The sequence below is a fragment of the Lagenorhynchus albirostris genome, chromosome 14, assembly GCF_949774975.1.
Source record: "Lagenorhynchus albirostris chromosome 14, mLagAlb1.1, whole genome shotgun sequence".
Classification (NCBI taxonomy): domain Eukaryota; kingdom Metazoa; phylum Chordata; class Mammalia; order Artiodactyla; family Delphinidae; genus Lagenorhynchus; species Lagenorhynchus albirostris.
Window position 1 is genome coordinate 53,448,219 of NC_083108.1, and position 23,998 is coordinate 53,472,216.

A 23,998-nucleotide genomic window follows, 5' to 3' on the forward strand; every position below is an offset into this window, starting at 1 on the left:
GTGGGCATCCTTAACTTTTTCCTGATCTTAGAGTAACAGCTTTCAGTTCTTTACCATTGAGTATAATGTTAGCTGTGGGCTTGTCATATATGGGCTTTATTATGTAGAGGTACATTTCCTGTATACACACTTTGAGAGTTTTTATTATGAAGTGACGTTGAATTTTGTCAAATACTTTTTTTCTATTGAGTTGTTGTATGATTTTGGTTTTTTTATTCTATTAATGTGATGTATCACACTTATGGATTTGCATGCATTGAGCCATCCTTGCATCCCATGATAAATCCCACTTAATCATGTTGAATGACCTTTTCAAAGTGCTACTGAATTTGGTTTGCTAATATTTTATTGAAAATGTTTGCCTCTATATTCTCATCAGGGATATTGACCTGTAGTTGTCTGCTCTTATTGAATTGCCTAATTATTACTGTTCTTGATTGATTTCTGTTGGTACCACTGTTTTCAAACAAAAATTTTTCTGTTTTATCATTTAGTTGTGATGTTTCCAGGTAGAAGATAATGTTTTTCATGTTGAAGCTTATCTGCCTCTTTCTAATTTTTATCAAGAATAATCATTGAACCTTATCATATGCTTTTACAGGATCTATTGAGATGATTGTTTTTCTCAACCTGTTGGTATGACATGATAGGATATTGGTTCCCTAATAGTCTCTGTTTGTTCATTGTTGGTTATTCCTTTGCTATACTCCTGAATTCAGTTTGTTAATGTTTTGTAAGTAAAGTTTTATTTCTTCTCTCTCATTATGCCTCTTAGCACAGAGCTTATAAGCACATCCTTATTACAGTGTTTGAGTGATAGGAGTTTTGCCAAAGTTGCCCCGTCTCCCCTCTACCAAGGAACATGAATAGGAGGGTGCATATGCTCCACTAGCTCTGTGATTAACCTTTTGGTTAATAACCAAAGTGGGCTAGGGCGTTACTCATCTCAAATCCCTCTGAGTCCTTTTCTTTTCTTATAATATAATACCCTTTTATAATATGAAGGAGTAGTATTTTATTGGTAAATGCCACCTCTGGGTAAAAAATGATTACTCAAGTCCATATTTCTGGTTATCTCTATACAATTTCAGGTTGAAACATTTTCAACCAAATCTTCTCAGTACAGAAGAACTTCTAGTTATTGTAGTAAGAGTCTTTCCTATAGTTCCTGGGGATCTGTTTGTCCCTTGTAAGGCTCTCCTTGAACCTTGCAGAGTAGCAAGAGTTTTCACAAGGACCTTTGACAAGGCAACAGAAACTCTGTCTTTATCTACCCTGATGATAAGATATGAGATTCTATTCTTCATCTTGGGCTCTGCCTTACTTGTCTTTAAGACTTAATTAAATCTGATTGTCACTTGACGCCTTGTCAAGGGAAGAAGAGGTAAAGGATGAGTTGATAGAGCTTACCTTCATCCACCCTAGATATACAAAAGGTCTAATGAGCGCCTTTGGAATAGGAAAGGAGCAGATAGGACAAGCTACTCTAGACTAAGGACAGTATCCCCACTCAGCAATCCTATCTATATATGAATACTAGGGTAAGAAAATGTAAAGAAATATTTTCAACAGAAACCACATTCTTCTTTTACACTCGTAATGCATAGTCCATTTTTGTAGAGTTTAGTCTTCATTATATTAGATATACATTGATATCTTTACATTTTATAGCAATTTCATTTAAATTTTCTAATTTTCTTTTATTTTTAAAAGGTTATATTTCTAAAACAAGTTATAAAAACATGTGTTCCAAAATGGAATTTATGTGCCTTAAAAACCTTTAGGCATTTTCCTTTTAGCTTGTTAATTATAACATCTGAATGTTTGCTATAATTTATTATCTGTTATCACTTTCAAGGTTAAATATTTGTATTTCTGAAGATTTTATATTGTAAAATTCAATCTAAAGTGCATGCTTATACAGTCTGAAGGAGGCAGTAGATAACATTTGAGCACCAAAATTGAGTTTATATAAAAGAGAAATAATTACTTTTGGCTTACTTTTTGTGGCAGTTCTGTTTTGGATTCTCAGAATTGCATTAAAACGTGTGTAGGGGGCTTCCCTGGTGGCGCAGTGGTTGAGAGTCTGCCTGCCAACACAGGGGACACGGGTTTGAGCCCTGATCCAGGAAGATCCCACATGCCACAGAGCAACTGAGCCTGTGCGCCACAGCTACTGAGCCTGTGCTCTAGAGCCCACGAGCCACAGCTAGAGCCCACGAGCCACAGCTACTGAGCCCACGTGCCACAACTACTGAAGCCCACGTGCCTAGAGCCTGTGCTCTGCAACAAGAGAAGCCACTGCCATGAGAAACCTGTGCACCTCAACGAAGAGTAGCCCCTGCTCACCACAACTAGAGAAAGCCCGTGCGCAGCAGCAAAGACCCAACACAGCCAAAAATAAATAAATAAAATAAAAATTTTTTTTAAATGTGTGTATATGTTCTCAATAAGTGTATTAAAAAGATCAGCATATTTTTCACTATAGAATAGAACTAAACATGGAGCCCATCCTTTTTTAATCCTAAGGGATTTAGTTACTAAAATATCAAAAGGATTATATTCTAAGGTTTAAAAGAATAACTTCTCACGAGACTTTGTCAGGCAGTAATGTGAATGCTCCTAAAAATGACACTGAAAAACAAATTTGACAAAACATGAAAGCTATGTGTTTTCCTCAGAAACTTAATCAACTTAATATTTTGCTTGTGTACTAAATAGTTACATAATGCCATGAAAGAAAGCTCACCTTTATTTGATGATGGACAGCCTTGGGGAGAAGAAACTGAAGATGGAATTATGCATAATAAGGTACCTTACATTACTGTAAACATTATAGTTATCTTAATATTAACTAAATGTGTTATTATTGAAAGTGATATGTTCTTTTGTAGAACTTGGCTTTTTGCTTCCTGAAAAATCTGCTAAAACTGATTTGGGGAAATATTAGTCAATGGAATTACTCTTGAAATCACATTGTAGTTTCCTAAAAGTAACTAGGAATGGAAATTTGTAAATTTTAAGTAACTTAAAAAAGCAATGCAATTAGAATTATGTCATAATGTTGTTATATGTACAGATGTAATATTTCTCTTTCTCCCCTATCTTTTATAATGAAGGTATCAATACTGGCATCATTATTGTAATATAGTATTTTGTCAACACAAAGCCTGAAAGACTGGGTCTTTAAATAGATGGCATGTGGGTTTTTTGTTTGTTTTGGCTTTTTAGTTAGGCATCTTGCACTTAAGAGTTGCCGCTTCCAAAAGTGATTGAGATAAAAGTAAATAGATGGTCTAAATTGGTTCCCAAACCATCCTGTATTGGAGCCTTAACTATGTAACTAACCCTACCCTATTTCCTAAAATACATAAATTTATATATCCAAAGGGAGCAAACACCAACTCCAAGGAATAAATTTATAGTATTGAGATTAAACATTAATGTCCCCAGCATATATAGTTCCTATAGCATATATAGGTCCTACTATGTAGGACCCTAAAGATAAAAAAAAAAAAAATTCTCTGTTCTTCACTCTTTGGAGCATTTGTCATAAAAAGAAAGTGGAAATAACCTCAGCTTCATCTTTTATTACTACCTGGGAAATAGTTCAAATAGAAAGATGTATCAACTGACTGGCATGGTAGTGTTGCTTTTTTTTTTCAAACAAAGAATATCATACCCCATTACTACTTCATCAGTGATCCTTGCTGGAGAAGCAGCTAGCAAGCCTTTGATCCTCTTGAGAGAATTCACTTCCCATGTTGCAATATGTGTACTAGACTAGATTTATTGGTGCCTCAGTTCTCACCCAAATAAAATTATAATACCTACTAAATGACTAAATATTAAATTTATTGATATTCATTCTAAATGTTAAAACCGTAAAAGTTATTCTTGCTATTCTAGCTGTTATTTCAGATGACAATATATAGAGAAGCACTTGGGAAATTATAAAGTGCTATTTTTAATTTTAAAGTAAAAATTAATTTTAAATTTAATTAAAAAGAGTTACCAAAGTATCCAACTTCATCAGATTCTGAGCCTCAGCTTTGTAGATCTAGAAATTCAATTTTTTTTTAACCTGCAAAATCACAATTGACCAAACTTCTAAGGAAACGTTCACTCTTACCAAATTCACATCTGAAAAAGAATAAAAATGTATTAATTTACCACCACTGACACATCTTTCCAGTTACAAAAATACTCATACCCCCTATTCAGGGCACCCCTTCAGTATCAACCAAGTAGTAAGAAGATTGTTTAGTAAGCAGAGAATCAGCACAAAGGGAATTGGTTTATCTTGAGGGATGTGTACTTCATCTGGCTGTGGAAAATTCTGATCAGCCATCCTTGCCTCCTAACAAAGTACACATCTTCAGTAAGCAAAACACCTCAGAATTGCAAAATAGAGTATTATTTTCTCTTGGATAAATATTAAGAGTACTAATAGTCTACTGTTTAGATCTCTACTAACCATGCCATGTTTTAGCATGAAGTTACAATGTAAATTATAGCCTTTATTATGTTCTGGTTTTCACAACTAGATCTTGTCAGTTTAATTAGACTTAAATGATCAGCAATTCATTTAAATTTTTAATTAGTTAGATTATCCCTAAAGATGCTCAAGTTTACATTTTATGTTGAATTATATTTATTAATAAGCTTCCTTGTCTAACCTTCTCAAAATTCTGAAGATATGGGGTTTTTTTAACCATTTACTAAGTATCACTTTTATCCAAATTGAAGTATTCTTTTCATCCCTATTATTCACTATAGAAGTAGCAGACTAAGTAAATCTGTGCAGCATAATTAATGATATTCCCTAGGTTTGTATCTCATTTACAGGAGTTCATGTAACCACTTAGTGTTCCTGACTTTTATTTTTTTAATTCAAATTTAAACTTCTACTTAGAAAAATGAAATAAACTAAATAGAGAATCATGGCTTTGTTTTTAAATCTGCTTATCCCAATCAGTTGTTTTTGGACTACACCATAAAATGCTATGAGAGTTTCATGACTGGTGCCGACAGCTTTGAAGAGATGAATGCAGAGTTGCAGTCCAAGCTGAGTAAGTGTTCTCATTCCTAGAGTGCTTGCTTTGGGTCATTTAACTCCACTCAAGGAGTTGTAGCCCATCTTACTATGCCTAATGTAAATGCGTTTAGATGCCTCCTGATTTTTATCATAACTGTTTCTTTGGTGGAGAGGAGTAAAGGTTAAGCAGAAAGAATACTGGTGTTGGAGTCAGACCTGAGGCATGACCCCTTACTGGCTGTGTGACGTTAACAAACTACTTAACCTTTCTAACAAAGTTTTGCAGGATTAGATGGCCATGTTTATAAAATGTCAAATGTGCTACCCGGAGCACACAATATAATCAGCAAATGTTATTCCTCTTGGGGGATGATATCCCTGTGATATCCTTGCCTTATTATTTTAGAAATTAAAGTACTGGTTAGTCAAAAGATCTATGGTCTCTTTCAAAATTTATGTCACATAGTTAATGGGCTATGATATTTCCAAAGAAAGAAATTATTTTTCCACTTAGCTAATCTAGTGACATTCGGTATTTACTGGCTAACTTTAAAATATTTCGGAGTATTATTTTACATTGTTGTTCCTTTTTTGTAATAGTCTTGTATATAAAATGCCAGAGTGGTAGGTAAAATAGATAAGTTTAAGACGTGTAAAGCGATCCTCCAAAGACTATGGAATCAATCAAAATAGGAGATCACCCTGCCACTATTAGCATAAAAAGTGAAAGCATTCTCTTTTGTTTCCATGGGATATACTTTCCTGAAGAATAAGCGGAACAGGGACTTCCCTGGTGGCGCAGTGGTTAAGTCTCTGCACTCCAGTGCAGGGGGCCCGGGTTTGATCCCTGGTCAGGGAACTAGATCCCACATGCATGCTGCAACTAAGAGTTCACATGCCACAACTAAGGAGCCCACGAGCCACAACTAAGACCCAACGCAACCATATAAGTAAATAAATATTTAAAAAAAAAAAAAGAAGCGGGACAATTTCAGCTTGTCCATATGAGAAGGGGAGCAAAGAAAATGATGTTGTCTTTTTTTTTAAGAGGAAAATTCATAGTGATCTAACACTGAAAGCATCTTTGCTTTGATATTGTGTTATAATTAATTAAGCATATGAATTATATTCATTTATTCAAACAATATTTATTATATACATACTGTATACCAGTCACCATGTAGGCACCGAGGATACAGTAATGAATAAGAGGTAAAAATCTCTGCCCTTGTGAGCTTACCTTCTATTAGAGACAATAATCAAATGAACAACTGTAAGTCAAATGGTGATAAGTGCTCCGGAGGAAAATGAAGTAGGATAGGGAGGTAGAGAGTGTGGTGGACCAAAGGGAAGGGTTGCAGTTTTACAGACGGTAGGATGTCCTTCAGTGGGATGTTTTGAGTAGAGACTAGAGGAAGTGAGGGAGAGAGCAATGGTAAAAACCTGGGGGAGAACTTTTTAGGCAGATTTGAGACCTTATGAAGTTTCTGGGTTTTTTCTCCAGAGGATTTATTTAATGTAGATGCTTCCAAGCTGGAATCATTAGCAGCAAAAAACAGAGCATTGAATGAACAGATTGCAAGATTGGAACAAGAAAGAGAAAAAGAACCGGTTAGTAAACATGCTTATCTTCAACAGGCTTATACACTTACTTATACTCTTGGGTCTCCTTGGACAACACCAGCTGTTTCTTTATCTATTTTTTTAAAAAATACATTAAAAAAACAAGCTTCTTAAAAGTTAATTTTTTTTACATAGGACAGAACTCCTAAGAAAACATGTTTGGTATCCCTAGAGCTTTGTTTTCCCTTGTGATCTGTCAGTCTTGGACTAATAGTGTTCAGAATATGATGAAAGAGTCTTACCTATTTACATAAGACCAAAAAGATCTTTAGAACAAGGTCCGCATGTTATATACCTCTAGGGAGCACTACTTACAAGAGGCCCTGAGTTTTGTAGTTAGTGGAAAGAGAATGGTAATAAATGTGTTTATATAATATATTGTATCCAGAGGTCTTTCTAAAAGCTAAATGATAATATACAGATATCTAATTTTATTTTGTGTTTTATATTGCGGAAGCCCCTAGACTGTTCTGTAAAATAACAGATTTTAAATGTTTGTTCTTTTTCATTCTGGCCCTGGACTTTTTCTGTCCCAAACTGACTTCTGAAAAGTACGTACATCTTCTTAATTGGGTAATAACAGTAAGCTACCGTTTTAGTTTTTTTGACTCCCTCTAAAAGTGAAAAGGAAACTAATTTACCTTTCTCTAAGATGAATTTAAATAATATTGCTTTAACTTTCAAGTAAAGTATGGCATCATTATTGACAAGAATAACTAATTGCACTTTCTCTTCTTTTAGAATCGCCTAGAGTCATTGAGAAAACTGAAAGCTTCCTTACAAGCAGATGTTCAAAAATATCAGGCATACATGAGCAATTTGGAGTCTCATTCAGCCATTCTTGACCAGAAATTGAATGGCCTCGATGAAGAAATTTCTAGAGTAGGTAAGCACAACTAAATGCTGAAAAAGGTCATTCAGACTGGGATGGGGACCTGTGTGGGACTTATCACATGTAGAGACAGCTTTGTCATCTGTATCTTTTTTGCCTCTAATGGTAATGTATCAGGCAACCAAGTTTTTAGTGACTTATGTATTAGTTTTCTGACACTGCTGTAATGAATTACCACAAACTTGGTGGCTTAAAACAATGGAAATTTATTCACTCACAGAAGGCTAGAGGTCGGAAATCCGGCAGGGCCACACTTCCTCCCAGGACTATGTGGGAGAATCCATTCCTTGCTTCTTCCAGCTTCTGGTATCTGATGACATTCCTGAGATTGTGGCCCTGTCACTCCAGTCTCTGCCTCCATCCTCACATTACCTTCTGTGTGTGGGAGTGTCTCTCTTCTGCCTATGTTAATTTCTCTCTGCCTTTATCTTTTAAGGACATTTGTGATGGCATTTAGGGCCCACCTCGATAATCCAGGGTAATCTCCTCATCTCAAAATACTTAATCATATCTGTGAAGACCCCTTTACTAAATATGGTAATGTTTACAAATTCCAGGGATTAGGACTTCCTATCTTTGGGTGGTCATTATTCAACCTACTACACCTTCTAACATGTTTTCAGACACCTGGCTTTTTAAAGCCAAGAGGAACCTTATCTAAGAACACAAGCTGCCTGAATATAAATATATCTTCTATTCCACCTTGTAATTAATAAGCCAGATTTTTAAATCTCTGCTGGTCTCAGTCTGCTATATTTGCCTTATCCTCTATCACCACCTCCTAAGCTACTCAGCAGCTTAAGTTGATTGAAAATAAGATGGAAAGATGCTAGTACTATAAAAGCCCAACTAAAAAAAGCTTGTTTATATCTGGTGTGCTCCTAACCTTGTTTTCATAAACACATATGGATCTTAATCATAAAACCCTGAAAATACTGTGACACATGAATTGATTGTTGCTTCTATGGTGCCAAAAGGAGATCGAGCCATTGGCTGGCAGTTTACAAAATAAATAAATAACTATATGGACCTACTATACTATTTTCCCAGACCTCAACCTGCTTCAGTTTTATTCTTTTAGGGTTTTACGGGCTGTATCTGTGTCATGTAGGAATTATGTAGATAGTCCTTAGGATATTTGATTTAGTTCTTAGTCTATGGAATATTGATCATCTGTCAAAAATCAAGGACAATAATTATCTGGAGTATTTGATAAATTGTTTTATTTTTTTCCAAATAAGTCTGATTACATATATTAGCTTTGCTGTAAACCAACTCTTTAAATAGTTTAAACTTGACCACTAATGTTTGTTCTCCATGACGACAAGGAGCCATAAACTAATTTTTTATTATAGCAATGTTTGTAATGCAATTAAATCAATACTTTATAATATTAATAATTTATCTTCCTTATTGGTATTTAATCTAGAGAATTTTTATCCTTCCCACTTCTCTTGTGAGACTTTTTTTCCAGTAATGGCAAACTGGGTAGGATAGAGAGAAATACTTCAGCAATCATTTGCCATTGCACAGTGATTTAGTTTGAGACAATAATTTGATAACTGTTAACCTAAAATATTTTATTCTGAATTTTTTTAACTTTCTTGATTATTTGAAGTCATTCATGGCCAAGAGTGTGAATGAGACATATGTAACTCTATAGATATTGTATATTGTGGATTTTTTGTGCCGATTCCTGTAATAAATGAAGTTTTACTTAAACCAACCATTAATTCATTTTGAGCTCAGGTGTGGAGCTTCCCAACTACAGTACTACAATACGACTGAGTTATAACAAAGCCGAGATTTTGATCCTCTCAGCCCTCAGGATGATTTCTGTGACCCCTTTGGTCATGAGCATCCTCATCCATTTATCCCAGTCTGCTTAAAAATACTGTCATATTTTTGATAAGCTATGAGTCATAAAATGTTGGCGTCACTGTTCGATAGAACACCAAATATTATAAATTTGATAACTTTTCTTCCCCTTTCATGATCATTTGCTGTTTGTATCTTCTCTTGGTACAATATCATCGTTCATGATTACAAATTTTAGTAAAGCAAGAACCTAACCATTATGGTTGCTTAATATCTTATGAAACCACTGAAAATATCAGTGAAATAAGAATAAACTGATGTATGTTTATATAAATATTTTTTGTTTGTGAAAAACTTGTAGCTTTTCTGACTTTTTGCAGAGAATCATGTAGGAGTATTAAAAGCATTTTAACTGAACAATAGCAGACTATCTGTTAAGTCTAACAATTCTTAATCATAATCATGTGTGGGGGTCAACTCTATTAAATAACGGCACACTTTATTTGTAGGAATTGAAGGAACTTAACAAATTTTTTCTTTGTCAATGCAGAACTAGAATGTGAAACAATGAAACAGGAGAATTCTCGACTACAGAATATTGTTGATAACCAGAAGTACTCAGTTGCAGACATTGAGAGAATAAATCATGAAAGAAATGAATTGCAGCAGACCATTAATAAATTAACCAAGGACCTGGAGGCTGAACAGCAGCAGTTGTGGAATGAGGAACTGAAATATGCCCGAGGCAAAGAGGCGGTATGTCATACCATTCCCAGAGTGGCACTTCATTCAGACTTACGTTTGTAAAAGTCTATCCCAGTTAAGAACAACTGAGTGGGTAGAATAAATTGGCTAAAGAGGTAAAATTTTTCAGCATTGACATTATACTAAAAACACACTTATCCCTTTATGTCAATTCAATAACAGCCCAATTTCTCTGTCATTTTTAAGGTAGCCTGTATTTTCCAAAAGTGAAACAAGAAGTGAGCAAAAAAGTCTCTAAGGCCATAAAAATAATTTTCATAAATCCCAAGCCTTTTATTCCAGAAGTGGATATGAGTCACTTTTTCATTTACCTCCTCACTACTTAAACATTTATGTAACATCTGCTGTGTGCCACTTACCATGCTGGGCATAGAGGGGAGATAAAAAGACATAGAAGCTTAAGAAACTTCCATTCTAGTTGATGTTTTCTACCATGAGATCAGACCTCCAATAGAGGTTTGCACAGTGTACTGAGGGAGCATATAGTACACCTAACCAAGATTTTGGTGCGCATGGTGTGGGGAGATGGATGGAGGTTGATTGTAGAAAGGCTTCCTTGAAGATGTACACCTGAACTGAATTGGGAAGTATAAGGGAGAGTTAGCATGGCAAGGCTAGGGGAGCCAGCAAACAAAGACGTCTGTGGGAAAGCTCTGGGAGAAAATAGCATGGTGCACTCTGGTACCCTAAGGTTTTCGTATGGCTGGAGCTTAGTAGCAAGGGACGGGAGCATGTGCAGAAGATGAGATTCAAGGATAAGCAGAGACCAAGTGGTGAAGATCCTTTGCACGTTTAGAAGTTTGAACTTTATCCTGAAAGCTCCAGGAAGCCTTTAAAATTTTTAAACAGATAAGATCATATTTCAGGAAGATCTCATTTTTGGTAATGTGAAAAATGGGTAGAAGGGAGCAAACCAGTCAGATAAGGATCTGTAGCAGTAAGGTAGCAGAAATAACAAGCTGAATTGTAGGTAATGCTATTGGAGATTCATATGTGCTCCCTCATACTCCTGACCTGGTAATCTCTGTCCCTGTGTATTAAGGAGAAAAATATACATTTATAAGAAATAGGCTGTGGTGGTGATCCCAAAAGTCTTTGAACCTAGAATTTGGTAAACCTGTGTTAGCCCTGGATTTGCCACCACATGTTTCTGTGACCTCAGTGTGTCCTCTGACTTCTCATAGCCTCAGTTTCCTTATTTATAAAATAAAGTGTGGTTAGACTAGGTCGGGAACCTGAAATGTCACTTCAACAATTATTAATATATTTTCTCTCTCAAGCACTGTGTGGGAAAGGGGAAGTTACGAGTCTCTGGACTTAGGCAAACTCTGTTTAACTAGCGAAATCTAGCTATATGAATGCTATGTTTGATTTGGAGGATCAGGCTGAAAGGAGAAAGTTATCTGGGAAGTGGGTAAGCAGTGGCCTATGAAGGGCAAGAGTAGGGCCATGGACAGTGAGAAGAAAGCCTTAGGGTACTGAGTAGGAGAGATATTAAAGAATGGTAGCAGAATGCAAAAGGCAAACAAACATTCCACCCATTACCTTTATTTCTAGACTGATTTTTATTCCACATGCCACCTCTGACTGGTAGTGTCCTTCTGGAGCTCTTTGTTGAGATAGACATTGAGGCTGCATCTAGACTCATCAGGAAAGAGTGTGATGAGTTTTCACTGTCTGAATTAGCTGTGGGAAGGAGAAATGTGCCACATGTTTGCTCTCCCTGCAGTTAGGTGTGATAAAGTGCATGGGCTTGAGAAAGCTGTTTTATTACAGAAATAAAATCCTAGTGAAAAACAGAAGAAACTACCCCTGTGATCATTTACTGCAAGGACAAATAGACCTACATACTTTAGTTGTCCCTGGAGAGCTACTATAGTAGTTGAAATGATTTCCTGATTTATTAATAAGGAATCTTAAATTTAACATATAAGTAGTATTGCTTTTGAGAGCTGATAAATTTTTGGAAATTGCAAATTATTTAATCAGATTCCAATAAGTACTTTTGCCATTTTATTCTTTCAAAGTATTCAATTTTATGGGTGGATAACAGCAATGAGAAACTAAGTATGTACTAAATGGAAGAAGCAGTATGAAAATAAATTGCCTAGACTCTGCAAATTCATTTATTTAATCAAAAACTAGGTACTGTATGCCAGGTACTGTTTTAGGTGTTGGGGATGCAACTGCTTTCATGGAGCATACTTTCAACTAACGGAGATGAACAAATAAATAATGTATGTCAGGTAGTAATAAGTGCTATGAAGAAGAGTAAAGCAAGAGGGTAGAGAAATTGGGGGTGTTATATTAGAGGGAAAGCCTTTCTGATGATATAATTTGAACAGAGCCTTGAACAAAGGGAAGGAGACCAGGAAATGTGGAACATATTAGTAAAATATTTTTATCAAAACAGTTGAAATAATATTTTGAGACTTAAGTGACTACATTTCTCTAATTTTGGATAAATGAAATATTTTGTACATTGACAAAACTAAGTTTGTTTTCGTTTCATAATTTCTCTGGTACTTTAAAAAGTAAATTTTAGTTAATACCTAAACATGGACTTTTATTCCAAACTCTTTGTCAGATAAATGGAGGAACAGTAGTATATTACTTACTAATTAATTATGGTGTTAAAACTATCCTACAATTTAATGTGAAAAAAATCTTTCATTCTTTATATTTTAAAACTGCCATTCTTACTACTAAAAATACTAAATTATAAACTACTAAAAAAAATTATAAACTACTATAAAAATACTAAATTATAAACTACTAAAAAACACATAATTTTGTGTAAAACTGCCAAAAAATGCCAATTGTAAACCATATGGAATGGGGCTCTGGGTTTTTTTAATGTTTGTTTTTGTGTTCTTTTCTTACAGATTGAAACACAATTAGCAGAGTATCATAAGTTGGCTAGAAAATTAAAACTTATCCCTAAGGGTGCTGAAAATTCCAAAGGTTATGACTTTGAAATTAAGTTTAATCCTGAAGCTGGTGCCAACTGCCTTGTCAAATACAGAGCTCAAGTTTATGTACGTAATCGTGAGTACTTCACAAGGTTTTTAAATGATATGGTTGATGTCTGGCTCATAATATTTGTAAGTAAGCGTTTAAACTTTAGCATGTCCATAACTCAGGACTGAACATAGAAATACAGCACTGAAACTTTTTATCTTCTTTCCTCTTGGTAGTGCACATCTGCTCTCTATTGTACCTTACTCTCCAAATTATAAAGCCTTGTCTTCCTCTCTACATACTTCACCTATTCAACTATCCAATAAAAGATATGATTACATATAAAATAGACGCCAGGATTATAAAGACAAAAATGACCTGATACTTGCTCTCAAGTTGCTACTAGTCCCCTCAGCGAGAAAGACATAAAAATAAATACTATATACGTGCTTTATTAGAAGCCTTTACAAGGTATGGTAACAAGATCAGTTCTCAGAATTGAGAGAAAAGTCCCCACAGAGATGGTGAACCTGGATGAAATCTTCAAAGATGAGATGTTTATGAGGGTGGTCTGTGGAAAAGTTTCAGGCACAAGGACACACATGAAGGCATGAGATATAATAGAGCACTAAGTAACACCAGGAGTCAATAATGAGAAAACTGCACATAATTTTGAAATATAGTCAAAGGTGTAATTTGGAGAAGAAAAATGTTAATTTCAACTTCTCAATTATTCACAGATTTTAGTATTTTAGTGGCCCCCCAAAAAAATGTCAGTTTTCAAAATAGTTTTTAATAGAAGCATGTCAATCAAAGTCTAAAGGCATGCATTTTTTTTCCCCTTAGAATCACTCATTTATCCCATAAATTATTTATTGAGTACATACTACGTTCCATACCTGCTAGATGCTGGAGATAAAATACCCGGAAAGAGGAATTTCCTGGTGGTCTAGTGGTTAGGACTTGGCACTTTTACTGCTGGGCCCAGGTTCAGTCCCTGTTCAGGGAACTAAGATCCCACAAACTGTGCAGTGTGGCCAAAAAAAAAAAAACAAAAAACCTAGAAAGATACAGTTCCTACTTTCCCAGATTACAGTTTGTTGGTGGACAGACTTTGATTAAATAAAGCTAAACTCATTTTTAATAGAAAAAAATGCATCCAGTAAACATTTAATCTTTTACTGTATTGTTTCTCAAGCAATAGCTAGGTAGGTAGATAGATAGGCAGGCAGGCAGATAGAGTTTACTCACCTCTATTTTGAGTAGTTTTTCATGCTAGTTCAAGAAAACAATTTCCTGAATTAAATTGCTGTAAAAAAGATTACCTGGTTCAGAAAGAATGCATATGCTCAGAAAAGAGGAAAATTTTTTTTTTGGCTCCCTGGAAATAGTTTTACATAATAATAGGACAATAAAAATAGAAATAGCATCAAGAAGATGCAGCCCCAACTGTTATAAGTAGTATTTGGAGAAAAGTTCTTAAAGAGATTAAAGAGGCAATTGCATCTCTCAAAAAAGAACAGCCAAAATTAAAACTCAGCAGTGACTTCAAAAGACCTACTGAAAACATAGTAATGCACAGGGTTTTCTTTTGGAGTGATGAAATTGTTCTAGAATGAGAGTGCATTGTGAATGTACTAAATGCCACTGAGTTGTGCACTTTAAAAGAGTTAATTTTATGTTAAATTAATATTTTAACTTAATTATTTCAGTTTAACCATTTTAAAGTGTGAGTTTCATCTCAATAAAAGAAAAAGGGGAAGGAATGAAGTACTGTGTTCAAACAAAATCAGTAGAATAGAAGATAAATATAAGAAATGCAAGCAGATAAGAGCTTGTTGGTGTACATGTGGAGATGCAGGGAGAGTGGCATGCCCAGAGAGCATAGAAGCGCTGCACCTCTTCCCACATACCTTGCCCTATGCATCTCTTCCATCTGGCTGTCCCTGAGTTATATCTGGACACCCACCTTCCATTATTCACGGATCAACCCACCCCAGATCTCTCACAGTAGTATGTTGTTGGGGAGGGGGAAGTTTCCCTCTCCCAGGCAGTTTTGACAAGCCAGCCTGGAGAAATCACCAGCTGGAAAACTACTGCCACTGAGAGATCCTGGGATATCTGCCAAAGCAGGCAGAAAGTAAGATTTCTTGCCATGTCAACCTCTAGAGTCTCTGACTGCAGGATCTGGTGGAAGGGAAAGTGGTGAGAGTCCCTTTTCTCTCAGTTTTGTTATAAGTCCTGCCACTAGAACTCAAGAAGGGTAGAGGGGGAATTTCCCTCTCCCTGACAGTGTTGAGATCTTCCTCGTTCCTTTTGTAGCCTCAGTCCTACATTGTGTGGCTTATTCAACCAGTCCTTGCTGATGGACATTTGCCATGTTTCAAGTCTTCTACAACAGAGTTAGAATGAGGAGCAAAAAAATAAAGAAGAGGGACTTACTTGGCGGTCCAGTGGTTAAGACTCTATGATTCCACTGCAGGGGGCATGGGTTCAATCCAGGGAACTAATATCCCGCATGCCACATGGCGCGGCCAAAAGAATAAATAAGTAAAAATAAAGAAGAAATATAAGCAGATAATTGTAAGACTAAATAATTGAAAAGGATTAAGAGAAAAATGATGCATCTAGAGAGCATAGCATAAAAATAAAAACTACATATAAGTTGTTTTCAAGTGTACTTCAATTAAACTAAGTGTACTTATAGAATGTTTAAATAATAACAGTGAATTTCTAGAGTAGAGAAGCAAATCTAGAATTTTGCAATTATTCAAAACCAAAAGCAAGTTACATTCTATAGTTATAGAAATTGCATTAAAAATTTTTTGTTTTATTTTCTTACTGATGGTGTATTAGATTAAAGATACCATGGCTTCACGTTTTTTCTCCAAAAGATGCCTCATGAGAGAAATTTTGTAATTACATATGTCATATGTAACCCACATTCCTATGTATTTTATAGGTACCACTCAAAGAACTCTTGAACCAAACTGAAGAAGAAACTAATAAAGCTCTAAATAAAAAGATGGGGTTAGAGGATACTTTAGAACAAGTAAGTAATGAAACAGAGTCATTATAAACAAACATAACATTTTGTGTTTTCTGATTGATAAGGAATGAATTTTTAATAAAATATTATGAAAAATGAGAGTCAGGTACACCCTTGACCTAGAAATACTTGAAGTAACTTTTTAAGTTACTTAAACATTCTAAGCTTCCCATATCATTGATGATGAAGTGATATGAAACTGAGTAAAGCTCGCTTTTTTTCTAACGGACAATTGCCTCCTTTAACTTAAGATAATTTAGTAATATTCCTTTTTATAGTAAAAGGGAATTGAGGAGACTACCATAAAAGTAAGTATGTTATCATTTGCAGTTAGAATCTAACTAACTATGATACATTAAGAGACTTCCATTTACCAGATTTCTCAGGACCATAGAATTCAGGGAGGTTCAACTTTAAATGTCTATAAAAGTCTATTTCCAAAAGTAGTTTCAGAAAATTCCTGCTTCTGAGATACTTGCAACATAATATCACCAATATACCTGAGAAAGAATACTATTATATTCAATAACCTTTAGAGTAAACATTGTTGATTAAGAAAAGTTAAAAAAAACTTCTCAAATGCAAGCAAAAGGTATTATTTATATAACACCAAACAGTTAAAGGAAACGCCTAGCTAATTCAACTTTTCGAGAACGATTGTGTTCTGGCTAACAGATTTCAAGATATAAAAGAAATCCTGTCTTTTTTGAGAATACAAACATTTATTTTCTCTCATCTGGAAATAAAATCTATGCATTTCACAGATAACTTTTAAAGTAATTTTGTATTAGAGAGAATTTTTTCACACCTCCCACAAACAGAAAATGTTGTTAGATAAGTGAAGAGTTTCATGATACTATTGTTACTATAATTTGGGGTTTCTACAAATCTGTGGGTTTTGTAACATCACAGTATGGAAAGAAGATAGGAATTCGGACTGCTTTAACAGGTGTTCCCCAGGGGTGATGGTTATTTGAGGTAAAGTCTTCCTTTAGCCTGCTTCAGTTCAATTTCTCTCTGGTTGGAATGGGCAGTAAACCTGAAGACTCTCAAAAAGGTGTGAATTTCAAGCAATAGGAACCTCTTGACTGAAACATATTTTCAACTGACTTGAAACTTTTTTATGTTTTATTTTTTTTTTTTGGCTGCATTGGGTCTTCATTGATGCGCACGGGCTTTCTCTAGTTGTGGCGAGCAGGGGCTACTCTTCGTTGCAGTGCGCGGGCTTCTCATTGAGGTGGCTTCTCGTTGAGCACAGGCTCTAGGCGCATGGGCTCAGTAGTTGTGGCACGTGGGCTCTAGGTGCATGGGCTTCAGTAGTTGTGGCACGTGGGCTCAGTAGTTGTGGCTCGTGGGCTCTAGAGCGCAGGCTCAGTAGTTGTGGCACACAGGCTTAGTTGCTCCACGGTATATGGGATCTTCCCAGACCAAGGATCCAGGGATCGAACCCGTGTCCCCTGCATTGGCAGGTGGATTCTTTTTTTTTTTTTTTAAAGGAATTTAGCCTTGTATGGCTTCCTCTTTTCTTTTTTTTTAAATTTATTTTTGGCTGCGTTGGGTCTTCATTACCGTGTGCGGGCTTTCTCTAGTTGCTGCGAGTGGGGGCTACTCTTAGTTGCAGTGTGCGGGGCTTCTCATTGCGGTGGCTTCTCATTGTGGAGCGCGGGCTCTAGGTGCATGGGCTTCAGTAGTTGTGGTGCGTGGGCTCAGTAGTTGTGGCACATGGGCTTAGTTGCTCCGAGGCATGTGGGATCTTCCTGGACCAGGGCTCGAGCCCGTGGCCCTTGCGTTGGCAGGCGGATTCTTAACCACTGCGCCACCAGGGAAGCCCCAACAGGTGGATTCTTAAACACTGCGCCACCAAGGAAGTCCCTGACTTGAAACTTTTTAAAAGCTATAGGCAGGAAAGTTTGGGCCGGGTGGGAAGGCAATTATGAAATGCCTACAATAGGCTAGGCCCCATATTAATGTTCCAAAGATAAATATAACTAAAGTTTATATGAAATATAAAGCCCATTTGGAGAAGACCAATATATGCAATTATGCTAATCAGAGTTGCATTTTTTTTGCAAAACTCCTTTGGGCATAGAAAAAAATGACTTAGTAGAGGGGAACTGAAATTAAGAGGTTAAACCATAGTATTAGAATAGAAAATGAAGAAGGGGACAGGTTTAAGAAATGTTAAGGAGGTAGGACCCAAGCATTTCGTGGCCAAATGAAAGCTAGGAGAGGGGACTTCCCTGGCGGTCCAGCAGTTAAGACTCTGCGCTTCCACTGCAAGGGGTGTGGGTTCAATCCCTGGTCAGGGAACTAACATCCCATATGCCGTGCAGCCAGGCCAAAAAGTTAAAAAAAAAAAGAAAGCTAGGAGAGAAAGAAGGATCAACAGTGACTTCCATTTTTCTGGGGTGGACAACCTAGAGGAGGAAAACCTAGTGCTGGGAGTAACCAGGACAGCTTGGGAGATGAGCTTGCTGTCCATTGACCACAGAAAACCAAAAGGGAGTTGAAGCAATAGATTCAGAACATAAAAGAGATATTGGGTCTGAAAGTACAGATTTTAGGGTCTCTAGTATATATGTGATTGTTGAAGCCAATGTGGGTGATATTTCTTAGGGAGAATTGTAGAAGAAAGAGGCAAAGGATTGGCCAAAGAAGGAAATTGTAGGAAAAGCACTTAGAAGAAGTAGACAGAATAGTTGAAGAATAATCAGAAGAGGATATGCTATAAAAGGCAAAGTAGGGAAGACTTTTCAAGAAAGGAGTGATCCTAACTAATCTTTTTGTGGTAAATATTTTACAGTATATACATGTATCAAATCATCTTGCTGTACATCTTAAACCTATGCAATGTTATACATCAATTATATCTCAGTAAAGCTGGAAAAAAAGGGAGTGATCACTGACGTCATATGCTTGAGACTAAAAACTAAAACTATTTTTTCTAATTTGACAAGTAGTTTAACCAAGTTAAGATGGCATAAGGTAAAATAGCATTTGAAATAGTAAAGGTTAAACAGAAATTAATAGATTAAAATAACAAAACTAATCAATCTGATAAGTACTTTAAAATAATTGCCAAAACAGTTCAAGAAAAAGCAGGAAGAAACAAAATGAGAAATGAAAACACTATAAATACGGAGGGAATTTATAAGGCTAGTGTAACCCTCATACTGCAACCTAACGAAGATTATCACAAAAGAAGAACATTAAACCAATCATACTTATGAATAAAGTGTAAAGTTTAAATTAAATATTAGCAATTGAAATTTGTTTAGCAAACTTTTTTAAGAGTCTGCTATACATGCCTGTACTGTAATCAGTGTTGGTGATGTAATATCTGCCTTTGTGAATTCTTATTTTGTGTGGAAAGGTGGACATGAAAACAATCACTTTCATCATAATACTTTTGGAGTGTAAATACAGCATGCTGTGGATTCTTATAATACACCAAAGATAAGCACAAGGTTCTTTCTGAAGGAAGTGGTAGGTGAGCTGAGTGATGAATAACAAGAAGGAGTTGCCCAGTGGATACATGAAAGGATACACACACATCCCTACTGCAGAAGGCCCAGAGACCAAAGAGCATGGCATGTTAAAGAATTACCATGAAAAAAAAAAAAAGAAGAATTACCATGAGTTTAAGTTATCAATAGGGTAGAGGAGAAGCCTGGAGAAACAAAAACCTAATTCTGAGGAGACTTACTTGTTCTTGCTTACTGGTTGAATTTTTATTCTATAGGTAGCAGGGACCATTGAAGGTTTTTAAGCAAGGGAATAAAAGCTGTGTATCTCAGTAAGCTCACAGTGTTGACATTTTGAAGAACAGGTTAGAGGTCATGAGACTAGAGACACACAAGAGATCTAACAGTATTCTGAGCCATAAGGATTCAAACCAACGCTACTGCAGTGAGGATGGAGAAAAGAGATTTAAAGATTGAAACAACAGGGAATCCCCTGGGGGTCCAGTGGTTAGGACTCCTCGCTCTCACTGCTGAGGGCCCAGAGTTCGATCCCTGGTCGGGGAACTAAAAATCCCACAAGCTGCACAGCGCGGCCAAAAAAAAAAATTGAAACAGCATAATTTAGTGGTCCACTTGGATGTGAAGGTTAAGGAAGAGTGAGAAATTAAGAATGTCCAGGTGTCCAGCTTTGGTATATGGTATTAAAGAAAAATTATTTATGACACTTGTTAGTGGTGATAAGGCAGACTTTATTCAAGGGGGGGGCTATTACAGTGAGGTTTTGTAGTAGGCTAGGCTCATTCCAAATACAGCAAAGAAAAGTGGGAATTTATAGCCAGGGAGCAGAGTGGGGATCAGTGGATGGAAAATTACTGAGAGGAAATATCAGGGTAAGGGGGGATTCTGGCTAAACCAACCTAACAGGTTTCTTGCTGAAGGCAGGCCAAGGTGATCAGCCATCACCTGGGGCGTGGTAGAGGATGAGGAACCAGATCAGTTATTCGGGATGGGAGATTCTGGTTAAAGTGACTTAGCAGGATTCTTGCTTAAAATTGGATAATACAGAGACAAACATGAACGCCCGAAAGTCAGCCTAATTGGGAAGAGAGTTCAGAAGATCCTGAGTAGTTTGGTCAAAGAGAGATTCTTTGTTAATGGTGATGTCCTAAAACCTTGATAAAGAATACAAAGAAGGTTGTAGAACAGAGAATTTCAGGCTGGGATATGCTGTTTCAGGTCTCTGGGATATCAAAGTAGAGAATGTCCAGTAAGCAGTTGGGGTTTGGAAATAATATAGATACAGATAGATATTTTTAGCATACATGTAATTACAGTCAGGAGATTCCCCCAGGTGTGAGAATGAGAGAGAGCTCTCCTAAGTGAGCGAATGAGAATACAGCCAAGGTGAGAATACTAGGAGAACATCCACATCCAAAGTACAAGCAGAGAAAGAGAAATCTATAAGAAAGAATTAGAAGGACCTCCCAAGACTTAAAGAAGAAACCAGGAGTTTCCATGGTCTTAGAAACCAAGGAAGAAGGTTTCAGTAGGGAGTGATCAGTAACTACAAATGTTACTCAGATTAAGTCTGAAAGGTGCGTGTTGGCTTTAGCCGTAAAGGTGTTCCTCATGACATTTGCAAGAGCAACTTCATGAACCAGAAGAGCCAGAAAGCATATTACTGGTGGAGTTTGAACGGTGAAAGAGGAAGATACTATAATCCGAAAAGGTAGTTCTTCAGGGACTACTACAAATCTATTGCAAATGTTTGAATCTAAGGAAGGGAGAAGGAACAGTAGCTGGAAAGTGGTGTGCGGGAAAGATTTTTGGTTTTTTGTGTGTAATTTGTTTGTTTGTTTGTTTATGGGAGAGGTTTGTTTGGTTTTAATGACGAGGGAGAGAGTTCATGGAAAGAGGGTAAAGTTTAAAAAATTAGGAACGAAAGGAATTGATGGATTTGAGTCTGGTTGTGAAGAAATAAAAAGGCATGAGATCCAGAGAAGAGCTGGAGGGGTTACTTCTCCTCATGAAGAAAATGTGTGCCCTGCATCCTGAAACTGACTGGAAGGAAGAAGGAAAGGTCTCATGCTGGTTGGTTGGTTGACTGGAGGCAGTCTAGTGGCTTCTGTCATCTCAATTATAGAAGAAAAATAATCATCTAATTAATTAATGGTATCTTCTTTGCTTATAAGCAACTTGAGAGCTAAGAAAGAAGCGGGGGGGAAAGAGGGAAGGAAATTTGGAAAGAGAAGAAGGGAAGAAGGAAGGGAGGGAGGGAGGAAGCCAAATCTTAGTAGGTCTTAGGGATTGCAGAATTATTGGTGATTGTTATTTTCTTTAATGCTTCCCCTGTTTACCACAGTGGAAATGTGTGCTTTTGTAGTCGGGGAAAAAAAATGTTTAATTAATTGATGTAACATTAGTAAAGCTGACATGGAAAGTAGAGCTGCTCAGATAAAAGTAAACAACACATTTGATCAACCAGGAGGGCCTAGTGGAAGTTCTGATTATTTGGGTGTTGATTGGTCTTATTGCAGATGAGTTTAATGAAGCAGTTTGTTCACTTCAGAAGTAGCATATCTTTAGACTGGAAGCAAAGTTTATAGCTTCAGTAGCTCTGGTCTTTAAAATGTGAAAGACAAGTGGTATTAGAAAAAGACCTTGGAGTTAGTTTTGAGTTCTGGGCGTATGCTAGTTGTGTGATCCTGAGTAAACAGCATTCTTTCCAGCCCACTCTTCTCTTCTTGTAAATAAGAAAGGAATGTCCCTTACAAGGGACTTTGGATGACTGAATGAGAAGTACTATATGCAAGAAAAGAAAAGGGGAAAAAAAAAGTACTATGTGCAGGTTTCTTTAATAAGTTTGGTCATTTTACCATCCTATCTTTTGCCAAATAACAATAGTTTCACTAAATTTTTCCCAAAAGGTATATATTTTTTTAATTTATGTATGTGTAGAATCATCCTTTTAAAGAAAGATGTCAACTATTTTCTGTTTCCTGTTGGAAATATTATCATCTTGATCTAGCTGAAAAACATTCTCTATTAATTACCAATATCAACTGGTATCAGCACTTGTCAACAGGAAATGAACTTCAGAAACACTTTTTTCTTTTTTTTTTAGAAACACTTTTTTTTTTCCCAGTTTTGGTTTCATCAGATCTTAAAGCTCAAGCTTGAACAAGATTAAATGTAGTTACTTTATTACTCTTTGGAAGAATGCATTGACTATAACCAATTAGCAAATATTATCAAACAAAATCAATATAAATAGTTCTCTTTAACATCCCAGAAAGTGAACACACAAATGAAATCTAGATAACTAACTCAAGTAGATAAAATCTAAATAAATTGAGACTTCAAAACTAGAGAGCAAAACAATTTGTATTTATTAAGTTAATATAAGAATATTAATTATATGTAATACTTGTATAATATATATGAGATCTTGAAAAGTACTCCCACAGCCACTAGTGGAAAAACAGATATTGGTATCTTTATTTTAGTGAGAATTAGGCCAGATTTTTAATTCCTAACTAATGCCCTACTATACCACTCTGCATTTAAATATTATGTATTAAAAAACATGTCTTCTTGAAATTAACTTCTCTTTGGGAAATAATAAATTTATAGGACAAATAAAAGGTAAGAGCCCACGAGAACTAGAAGATATAACATGGATCAGTTAGTTGATTGATAACATAAAAGTTTTATAACTTGTTAAAATTTTTTTGATGTGTAGTTATGATTTCTTAACCAAAGTTTTATTCTTCAAGTTAAATACAATGATCACAGAAAGCAGGAGAAGTGTGCGAACTCTGAAAGAAGAAGTTCAAAAGCTGGATGATCTTCACCAACAAAAAGTTAAGGTAAGAACTTTGCCCGTTTGTTTAGGTTATCCAAAGCCATGTCATGGTTAATGGACTAGACATCTATTCTGACATCAAACTGAAATTTTTAAGCTATATCCTATAACTTGTCTTTAGTTTAATCTTCTCACCCAAAGTTTATTTTAAGGAGTTATTTTATTTTGTTTTTCTAGAGGACTTTTTTCTGGAATTCAGCTATTTTACCATAGAACATGTTTAGTATTCTATTAATATTTTATACTTGCATTTGTGATTCAGTATATTTCCTGTAGTACAGACTTGAAATTACTGCTAAATGAATTCTGTATAGGCCTATTGAAAAGGTCACATTTATGTTTATAGTATAAAATTTCCAAAAGACCATTTTAAAAGTCTCTTACATGTAAAGCAGTAAGCATCCTGCAAATACAAATGATGGTGCAACCTGATTTTTTTAAATGCTTTACATACATTTTTTTAAATCCTCCTGGAGTGTGTAGAATGTGAATACTGAAAAAACTTAACCATGACTTTATCCTG

General features: G+C 35.8%; 1 protein-coding gene across 1 annotated transcript in view; it reads left to right on the top strand.

Annotated features, from left to right (window-relative positions):
- NDC80 (NDC80 kinetochore complex component) overlaps positions 1-23,998 on the top strand; it is a 54,636-nt gene that overhangs the window by 19,085 nt on the left and 11,553 nt on the right. The window contains exons 7-14 of the mRNA XM_060120724.1: positions 2,722-2,811; positions 4,979-5,072; positions 6,543-6,649; positions 7,403-7,547; positions 9,922-10,127; positions 13,022-13,174; positions 16,060-16,149; positions 23,387-23,479. Of these exons, the coding sequence (XP_059976707.1) occupies positions 2,722-2,811; positions 4,979-5,072; positions 6,543-6,649; positions 7,403-7,547; positions 9,922-10,127; positions 13,022-13,174; positions 16,060-16,149; positions 23,387-23,479 (978 nt within the window). The remainder of the gene's footprint in view (positions 1-2,721; positions 2,812-4,978; positions 5,073-6,542; positions 6,650-7,402; positions 7,548-9,921; positions 10,128-13,021; positions 13,175-16,059; positions 16,150-23,386; positions 23,480-23,998) is intronic.